Source organism: Hibiscus syriacus, unplaced genomic scaffold (genome assembly GCF_006381635.1).
Source record: "Hibiscus syriacus cultivar Baekdansim isolate YM2019G1 unplaced genomic scaffold, ASM638163v2 tig00110610_pilon, whole genome shotgun sequence".
Taxonomy (NCBI): domain Eukaryota; kingdom Viridiplantae; phylum Streptophyta; class Magnoliopsida; order Malvales; family Malvaceae; genus Hibiscus; species Hibiscus syriacus.
The window spans coordinates 2,647,513-2,658,554 of NW_024062800.1; the positions used below are offsets into that span (position 1 = coordinate 2,647,513).

General features: G+C 37.4%; 1 protein-coding gene across 1 annotated transcript; it reads right to left on the reverse strand.

Moving 5' to 3' along the window:
- Window positions 1–5,476: 5,476 nt before the first annotated feature.
- On the reverse strand, window positions 5,477–7,347 carry LOC120135479 (60S ribosomal protein L6-1-like). The gene is made up of 4 exons (XM_039151751.1): window positions 7,054–7,347; window positions 6,856–6,962; window positions 5,889–6,070; window positions 5,477–5,775 (listed from the first exon to the last, which is right to left on the reverse strand). The coding sequence occupies exons 1-4, from the start codon at window positions 7,308–7,310 to the stop codon at window positions 5,620–5,622; spliced, it is 702 nt and encodes a 233-aa protein (XP_039007682.1). The 5' UTR covers window positions 7,311–7,347; the 3' UTR covers window positions 5,477–5,619.
- Window positions 7,348–11,042: the final 3,695 nt, after the last annotated feature.

Genomic DNA, 11,042 nt, shown 5'->3' on the forward strand with positions numbered 1-11,042 from the left:
GAAGATGAAGGGTCACTTCCTTCCCTTCGGCTACACGCAAACCTTGTTTCAATGACTTCATGCGTTGAGGCAGGGCGCACGATCAATCGATGATTACACGGAGGAGTTTTACCAATTGGTCGCTCGGAACGATTTATCTGAGACGGAGGAGCAAATGGTGGCGCGGTATTTGGGGGTTTACGCCAGCCCTTACAAGATGTCCTCAGCCTTCATTCACTGTGGAGTGTTTCGGAAGCTTACCAGCGTGCACTTGCTGTTGAAAAACAGCAAAACAGGAGACCAGTGATTAGGAACGATCACAACAGTCAACCAGTTCGTCCTCAAGATTCCCGTCCTGCTCAACAGCCACCGCAGGGTAATTCTAACCCTACTACTAGATGTTTTCGTTGTGGTGAACAAGGGCATAGGGCGACTGATTGCAGGAAGCCTGCTAGTCAAAAGGGAAAAAATTTGTTGATTGAGGAAAACGCGGAAGACGAGACTGAGGAGATTGGCGAACCCGTGTATGACGATGATGAGACTGATGATGTGCTGTATGGAGATGGTCATGAGACTCTGGTTGTTCGCAAGAGTCTACTTACTCCCAAGGGCGATTCAGGGGACGATTGGTTAAGAACCAATATTTTCCACACGACCTGCACAGTTGCAGATAAAGTCTGCAAAATGATCATTGACAGCGGTAGTTGTGAGAATGTAGTGTCCGAGGAGGTTGTCCAGAAATTGCAGTTGAAGACAGACCGTCATCCTAAGCCATACAAGCTGTCATGGCTAAATAAAGGCAATGAGGTAACAGTTGATAGGCGATGCCTCGTGTCTTTTTCAATTGCCTGGTGTGATGTTGTGTCTATGGATGCGTGTCATATATTGTTGGGTCGACCCTGGTAGTATGATCGCAGTGTCATTCATGATGGACGGAAGAATACATATTCCATTAGCATCAAGGGAAAAAAGATTGTGTTGGCACCCCGGCGGGAAGGACTCACTCCTACCCCAGTAACCCATAATACTACTCTGCTTTCTATGTCCAGGTTTTTAGATGAGATTGAGCATGGCGACATGGTCTATGCCTTATTACCTTGCGAGAATAATGCAGTAGACGTAGATGCAGATTTACCAGTAGAACTGCAGCGACTGCTAGCAGAATTCTCTAACTTGATGCCAGAGGATCTTCTTCCTGGGCTACCACCTATGAGGGATATTCAGCATCAAATTGACCTTGTTCCTGGGTCAAGTTTGCCAAATCGACCAGCATATCGCCTCAGTCCCAAAGAGGCTGAAGAGTTGCAGCGACAAGTGGAAGAGTTGTTGGAGAGGGGCTATATCCGAGAGAGTATGAGCCCATGTGCAGTCCCTGCTCTGCTAGTGCCAAAGAAAGATGGTTCTTGGCTTATGTGTGTTGACAACCGAGCGATCAACAGAATTACAGTTAAGTATCGGTTTCCAATTCCCCGTCTAGATGATATGTTGGATCAACTATCTGGTTCTAAGGTCTTCTCAAAAATTGACCTTAAGAGTGGTTACCACCAAATCAGAATAAGACCTGGAGATGAGTGGAAGACGGCGTTTAAAACGCCACAAGGGTTGTATGAGTGGATGGTCATGCCTTTCGGGCTATCCAATGCGCCCAGTACGTTCATGAGATTTATGCATCAGGTCTTGCGGCCTTTTATGGGGAAATTTGTTGTAGTTTACTTCGATGATATCCTCGTTTATAGTCCGACATGGACTTCACACTTCGATCACCTCCGTGCTGTTTTTGAGATGCTGAAAACGGAGTGTTTGTTTGTCAATCAAAAGAAGTGTTCTTTCTTCACTACTTCTGTGACTTTTCTTGGTTTTGTTGTGTCTACTGATGGTGTTCATGCAGATCAGTCAAAGGTAGATGCAGTCTTGGAGTGGCCCAGACCAAAGACCTTACATGACATCCGAAGTTTCCATGGCTTGGTGTCTTTTTACCCCCGATTCATTAGAAATTTCAGTTCTCTGATCGCCCCTATCACGGAGTGCCTCAAGGGGCGTGATTTCCAGTGGTCTGAGGAGGCAGAGGCCAGTTTTCAACTGGTCAAGCAGAAGATGACCGAGGCTCCAGTTTTGGCACTTCCAGATTTTGACAAAGTGTTCGAGGTAAATTGTGATGCATCTGGCGTTGACATTGGTGGTGTTCTGAGTCAGGCAGGTTGTCCGGTTTCTTTTTTCAGTGAAAAATTATCGGGATCAAAGAAAAATTATTCCACTTATGATCTGGAGTTCTATGCCATAGTTCAGTCCCTGAAGCATTGGCGTCACTACCTAGTACAGAAGGAGTTTATTCTGTTTACCGATCATGAGGCCTTGAAGTACATCAATGGACAACATAAGCTGAGTAGACGTCATGCCAAGTGGGTGTCATACTCGCAAGAATTCACTTTTACGCTGAGGCACCAAGCAGGGAGTTTGAACCGCGTCGCAGATGCCCTGAGCCGTCGTACCTTACTTCTCACCAGCATGAGTACTAAAGTTGCAGGCTTTGAGACGTTCACAGATATGTATGCAGCTGATCCTTCCTTTGGAATGATATTTCAAGAGGTAGCTGAGGGTCACCGTCATGATTTTGTTTTGCATAATGGGTATCTGTTTCGTGGATTACAGTTGTGCATTCCAGATTGTTCATTGAGGCAGCAAATTATAAGTGAACTCTATAATGAGGGACACTTTGGCCGAGATAAAACCTTGGCCCTTATCTCTTCTGACTTTTATTGGCCCAAGTTGGCTAGTGATGTGGCCCATTATGTGGACCGTTGTTATGTGTGCCAGCGATCTAAGGGAGTTCTAACCAATGCGGGCTTGTACACTCCCTTACCTGTTCCTGAAGCTCCTTGGTTCGATGTCAGCATGGATTTTGTACTAGGCTTACCCCGCACCCAAAGGGCCTCGGATTCTATCTTTGTTGTGGTTGACAGGTTTTCCAAGATTGCTCATTTTGTAGCTTGCAGAAAGACTATGGATGCTGACCGGATTGCCCATCTCTATTTCAAGGAGATTGTGCATTTACATGGTGTTCCTCGATCTATCACTTCAGATCGTGATACTAAGTTCATCAGTCATTTCTGGAAGAGCCTGTGGGGGAAACTGGGAATGCAGTTGAATTTCAGTAGCGCCTATCACCCCCAGACGGATGACCAGACCGAGGTGGTGAACCGAAGTTTGGGAAACCTCTTGAGGTGTTTGGCAGGAACGAAGCCGAAGCAGTGGGATTTGGCATTGCCTCAGGCAGAATTTGCCTACAACAGATCAAAAAACAGAACCACAGGTTTAAGCCCATTTGAGATTGTCTATGGTCAGAACCCATCCGGGGTGCTGGACTTAGCCCCTATTCCACGTATAGGTCGTTTCAGTCCTAAAGAATATGAGATGGCAAAGTATCTTCGGGGTATCCATGAGCAGGTGAAACAAACCATTCATGAGAGCAATACCAAGTACAAGACTCGGGTCGACAATCATCGTCGTCAGGTACTTTTTGATGTTGGTGATTTTGTTTGGGCTATATTAACTCGTGATCGTTTTCCTGTTGGTGAGTATAATAAGCTTAAGGATCGGAAGATTGGACCTTGTGAGGTCGTGCAGAAGATCAATGATAATGCTTACAGGTTGCGCCTTCCCAGCCACTTGAAGACTTCTGATGTCTTTAATGTGAAGCACCTGAGTCATTGTTTTGTGGATTCTGATGACACTACTCTGAACTCGAGGATGAGTTCTTTCCAACCCGGGGTGACTGATGCAGGGGGATCCGAGACAGATGATGTTGAGCTGTCAGATTGCACCTTGATGGCGCTGAGATACCATGAATTGGCAGATCAGCGCAATCAAGGTGCAATCTGACAGCTCTGCATCATCTGTCTCGGATCCCCCTGCATCAGTCACCCCGGGTTGGAAAGAACTCGTCCTCGAGTTCAGAGTAGTGTCATCAGAATCCACAAAACAATGACTCAGGTGCTTCACATTAAAGACATCAGAAGTTTTCAAGTGGCTGGGAAGGCGCAACCTGTAAGCATTATCATTGATCTTCTGCACGACCTCACAAGGTCCAATCTTCCGATCCTTAAGCTTATTATACTCACCAACAGGAAAACGATCATGAGTTAATACAGCCCAAACAAAATCACCAACATCAAGAAGTACCCGACGACGATGATTGTCGACCCGAGTCTTGTACTTGGTATTTTTGATTGTGACATGTTCCTCATTGGGGTCGTTTTGAGTATGTTTCAGTCTTTTGGCCATAACTTTGGCTACAGGTGTCAAAATCGCGCATAAAACCCCAATCCGGAAAGCTCTTTTCGACACGCACGCTCTCCACATCCATGTGGCCTTTTTTCAACCTCAAATTATGCCGTTTGCCCCTCCGAATCACTAGAATTATATATTTTTTACTATTTATGGTAATATTTCGATTGCCAATTAGGAAGTCAATTTAAATCCGATTTAGACCGGATTTTTTGGAGATTGCTTATTTTATTTCGAATTTCAATTTAGAGTGATTTTCGGGATTTTGCTATTTTTGGCAAAATTCGAATAAAGACGATTTTTGGCTATAACAGTCCGACTTGTGGACTGATTTTGGCATTGTTTTGATTTGATAATATTTTATTAAACCCTAGAGACTTTCTCTCTGGATTTTTTTGGGCGAATTCTCTTGTGAATCATCTTGTTGAACGCTTGCAAGATAATCACTATTCTGTCTGACGTCATATGGCCTCTTTCAAGAAACACAACCTCCATTCGGTTTTTTTTCATTACCTTTTCTGTATGTTCAGATAGTTGGATTCGGACATCAACGTAGTTCTTTGTATAGCACGCTTAGATTCTAATTAGTAGATTCCAATAAATTAAGGGTACTTATATTGCATTTAGATTGAGATGTCCAAATACCTTAAAGACCTCTGTTCAATCCGATTTGTTTGCATCAATTTTCATCTATTTACCCATTTTATTTACGAATTGAAGATAAAAATTCAAGTTCCAAAATCAAACCAGACAAACAGAGACCTTAAATTAACCATTTTGCACTCGCAAATTATTCAGAAGCCACATTAAATTAACCTTCAACAATTGTCAAAACTTATGCAACTTGAGTTAGCAAGACGAGTTCAAATATCCTAATGCCTAACAAAATGAACATGAACAATCATGCCTCCTTTCAACATGTTTATTTTAATCAGCCACATAAAAGCATACATACAAGCTTGAAAACAGTAATCAAATTGGAAATCAACCCTGAGTCGACAAAATTGTTTGAACCTAAATGAGCAAACTGGAATGGTTCAATTTACCAAATTGAGCTCAAGTTTTTTTTCTTCTTCCAGTTTCCCTACCAATATGCAAAAACCGTACAGGTAGAGAAAACTGTGTACCTTATCCTATCAGCCACCGGTGATACTTGTTCAAGACATCAAAATAGAAAAAGTTTTCAATCAGATGATCACAGAACACAATCAAATAAGGAAATTAAGGTTCTTGAATAGCATAAGACACTATCCCAAAAATGTAGGTTTTCAACATACAGGATTTGACAATAAAACAACAGATACTCTAAACCAAAAAATACTAAAGTACTTAACATAACAAAAAGAAAAATACCCTCTAAAAGACAAGCTCGTGAGGCTTCATGCCAGACTTGAGAGAAAACCTAGCAGCAAGGTAGGCCTTCAAGTCTGGGACTCCTTCAATGGATTTTATTAAAGAGGCATCGACAGCTTTCTGGTCTTCTTTCTTGTCTTCTGGCAGTTTCTTCTTATCCTAAATATATTTTTGATGAAATGTAATAAAAAAAAATCAGCACATTGAATTGTAAGAACCCAAATTAGTACAGCTTAAATTATAATATATGCAATATGAAAAAAAAACCTTGCCTCTTTTTCAGCTTCAAAAAACTCTCCCTCAGTCTTCTTCTTCTTCTTTTGTACTTCCTTGGAAAAGTACTTGTCATCAAACTTTTCCACATTAACTCCTGAGATGTCAACCTTAGTGGAAGTAGCAATGACGTACGATTGGTTCACACGCCTTAAAGGAACACCATTTATCTTGAATGGCCCTGCCATTATACCAAAATCCCAAATTTGAGCAAAACACTTGCAAACCAAAAAGAATTTCAAAAGATGGAAAATAACTAATTTACATTGAACAGACAACAAATAATTATAACATGTCCCCTCGCCACAAGAGCCAAATGTGAGTCTATATTATAGATAGTTCTGTTGTGCGGCGGGTTTTATCCTAAAATGTTATCCTATCTAGTATTACTCTAAAAAGTTAGATAACTGAAAATAATTTCTGTTAAAACCGAGAATATTACATTGTGGCAGGTTTTAACCTAAAATGTTACCCTGTCTATTCTAAAAAGTTATACAATTGAAAATATTTTCAGTTACAACCAAGAATATTACATGAGTTTCTTGACCATAGCTTTCTAGATTGCAACCAGAATAGTTAAGCAATTTACATGATTTGTTATGGATAACATAAGATTCTCACATTTTTGGTTTCAACATAGTAAAGATAGCATCACTCAATCTCCAGCATATTGAACATTAAGGCGTCTATACTACACATTGAAACCTTTAACAAAGGTTTTAACACCATTTCTATACATCCAACTAGTATTTGAATAACATAAATCATCCATTATCTGTTAACTATGAACTGCAATTCCTTCACACTTACATTTACAGTGACTGATTCCATTTCAACAAGGAAATTTCCAATAAAAAAATGGGCAAATCAATGATGAATAGGGACAACAGTTAAATATGATATACTAGAACGTTTTAAACAAACGAAATTACAATGAAATGAAACCGGGGAGAATGAAAAACTCACCAGTAACCAAAAGGAGCCCAGAAGTGAGTTGTTTCAAGAAAACAACTCTCTTCCCCATAAACCTACCGGCCAACAAAATCAACACTGTCCCTGGTGTAATGCTGGCTCTAAAAGAATACAAAAAGCAAAAACCCAACACTAAGGAAAATTTTCTCGAGAAATCTAAAAATAAACGAATGATGAATTCAAAAGAAGAACCTGAGCTTGGTGGGTTTAGGCTTGCGCTTGTTAAGAAGCGGCTTCTTTACATCCTCAGCGGGATAGAACTTGGGAGGTTTCTCGGCGGCAGCGGGGGGCTTAGGCTTGGCGTCATGGCGGGGGAAAACACCGCCATTTTTGGCCTTGATTGCCCAAAGGCCACGCTTATGGTACATCTTAGACCTGGAATACTTGCCCACACCACGTATCAGATCTGGGTTTCTGGTCTTCATGGGAGTCTTCCTTTTCGCTGCCATTTTCCTCTGCTGCTGCTTGCGGCGTCTACAAAGACAATTCTATCAAATATATCGATTATCTTGCTAGGGTTTTGTGGGTCATGTAGAATGGGTTATGGGCTTTGTTAGTTTAAGATTATTTGATTATTGTCTTAGAATTTTTCATTCTTTTATTTTATTAATATCAATTTAACCAGAATTACTTACGAATATTCGGATAAACATTTTCACCAAACAAAAAGAAAGAAAATGATTCAACCAAGTTTATTGTGTATTCAAGACTTCAAACTAGTTTTTCAAATCAATTTCTGAAGTAAAAATATTTTTAACATTAAAAAAAAGGATTGAATTGGTAAAGTTGGGAGTTAGGAAGGGAGATAATAATAAATAAATCATCATTTAGAGAACAAAGAAAAACTAAAATTTTATTTATAACTTTAAATTTATCGATTAAAAAACCCTTGATTAGTGGTATAATTTAAGATGAACACGTAACTATCCTAGAATTTGAATTTTTTATGTTAATTATTTATTTTATGTCTACCCAAAAAATTTATTTGTGTCTACCTTATTCGAAAACTTTTTGTTATTAATACATATGTGCACACCATAAAAATATTTCTGGATCTATCACTCTCCTTGATACTATGTTGCATTGATACGGGGATAATTTCTAAAATAAAATATGACAATTTTAAAAATTATAAAATGCAAGTATAGTAAAGATACAATAAATATAAAATAAAATTTAAAAAATTTAAAAGACATAAAACGATCATAAATATTCCGGAAAGTTATTAGTAAAATAAAAAATAATACGGTTAGGAGTTTGAATCCTAATGTTTGCAAATTGAGCAAACTAGATTGGGAGGGTTGCCTTTACCTTTACGATACTTGATCCAAATCAATCGATTAATAGATTGGATATTGGTTGTTACATCAAAAAAATAAATTTCATAAAAAGTTACAATATTAAAATGTCAAATCTCGAACAATAAAGAACAACACTGAAGAATGTAAATTAATCACTGTTAACATCCTTTTAGATTAATTCGCTCTTCAAATTCGACTTATCAAGTGAGAGTTTCGTAAATTCTAAATATTCCACATCTCCCAAAGAATCAAATGCATTTTCACTATCATCTCACATGTTGATTTTCTAATTCTCATATTAACTAGAATTCTTTGATAAAATATGAAGATCGAAGTGAATCTAAAAAAATAAAATTATATACCAATTCATATATATCTTTTTTTTATTTAAATCTTAAAAATAGTAATAGGTACGCGGGTGATGATCAAATGTTATCTCTGATACGTCCTTAGAATTTTTTTCAACATACCAAATTAATTCCAACTATACTCCTTAAACATGGAACGTCCTCGATACGTATTTAAACTATATCCATCTTGTACTCATCTCGAGGACATATCGGGTATTTGGTACGAGATTATATAATCCAAATGCGCCCTAATTGCACCTCGGTGTCTCATTCTCTGCCAAAGGTGTACCCTAGTCGCACCATTTGGGCTCATATGCCCACATGCACTTGTTTCCAAACTCTCCGTCTGTGCGCCCCATTAGGTGAGTTTGGTTCGCTGGAATGTTTATGAGATAATTAGAATATGTGAAGGAATTAAAATATGTCAGGAATTAGAATCTAATTCTATATTCTGTTTGGTTGGCAGAAAATTGAATTGAAATCCAATTCCATATTATGTTTGGTTCGCAGACATATCAGATGAATTTGATTTCAGTAATATAAAATGACAGGATTGTCCTTCTTATTTTTTTTTTTGCTTAATTTTAGTTTGTTTTATAAATTACATGTAGCAATATATTATAAAAATTTAAAAAATATTAAATTTTAATTTTATTGATTGATTATTCATTTCAATAAATTATAAAAATCATGCTAATAAATATAGTAAGTTAAAATCATCCCAATTAGAGACGGTCATGGGTCGGGTTGGGTCAGGATTTTGGTCCACGCGACCCGACCCGAGAACAAGGGAACCTCCATCCGAGACCCGACCCGACCAAAATAAAGTTTCACCGACCCGAATATATGAATTAGAAACCCGACCCAAAATAATAAAAAAATATTTTTATTCAATAAAAACAGTGACTTAATTGAAAAAAAATTATATATAGAGGGGTATTATTGTAATTATTCCTAAATATATAAGGTAAAATTATATATTTTTTGGATTGGGTCGGGTCGGGTATTTTCACCCTAAACCCGACCCGACCCAAATATCACACTTAAAAAAACCGACCCGACCAAAATAAAGTTTCACCCGACCCGACCCGAATATATGAATTAGAAATCCGACCCGACCCGAAATAATAAAAAAATATTTTTATTTAATAAAAACAGTGATTTAATTGAAAAAAATTATATATAGATAAATATTATTATAATTATTCCTAAATATATAAGGTAAAATTATATATATTTTCGGGTCGGGTCGAGTATTTTTCACCCTAAACCCGAACTTGACCTGACCCGAATATCACACTTAAAAAAACCGACCCGACCAAAATAAAGTTTCACCCGACCCAACCCGAATATATGAATTAAAAACCCGACCCGACCCGACCCGAAATAATAAAAAAAAAATTTATTCAATATATGAATAAGTTACCAAAAGATTGATTAGGGTAGTATGGTCAAATTTCAATTCCTTCCAATAAGGGAATTGAATTCCATCATAGAATGAATAGAATTCACTTTCCCTCATTTGATAGAAAGTTAAAGTCATGAGAGATTCCAATCCCCTTTGAAAACTTGAACCAAACATGAGAAAGTGGTGGAATTGGATTCTAATTCTCCTTAATTCCAAGAGATTCCTGCGAACCAAACGTCACCTTAGTATCTTCGACACTCTTACAGGACAACGAAAATAAATATGACGATTTTTATCAGAGTTTGTATGAGAAACGTATCGCGGTGTTTATTATTTGGGTCAACTCATGTTACCAATTGAGTTACCAATTGAATAGTGGCTCACAATGTTTATTACTTAAATTGGCTCACATTGTTAATTGGATTGTGACTCGTAGTGTTTATTATTTAGGTTAACTGTAATATTAAAAGATATAACGATGAATTCGGGTCCTGAAAGACTCGTAATGTTTGGTGTTAAGTAATGGATAAGTATCTGGGCTTACTAACTCATACAGGTAGGTATTTCATATTAACTATTGTTTGCATTAGGGACGCAGCACTCTTGGGGATTCGGGCTCCTGTAAAACAATTTATGTTCGATAAATTTGGATTTAATAGTATTTTATTTTATGTAAAAATAAGTATTCAAATTTAAAAATATAAGAATTTATTAAATATTTAATCAAGTAGAGAATAAACTAAAGAATGATAATCCAATGTTATCAATTTATTTGTTTAATTGTAATTTAGGTCATTATAAGTTTAAATATTAGTCAAATTAGACAATGACTTCTAAATTTTAAGTTTAAATATCCAATAAGTCAGTATTTTTTCTTAAAAAGTTCAATATTTCAATTTCTGTCAATATCTAATACTAACTTCGTCCGTGGTTTGCATATATATAATTCTTATTGTTATGCTTACTTTAGGATTCTTTTGTTTATAATGTTACTATGTGATATCTGTTTAATATTTTGTTTATGATATACATCATTACATCACATTAGGCTTTCTAGTTCGCTTCTCCAATGTTTCTTTCTTTTAGATAGTACAAGACGTCAGAATAAGATCAATATTTGAA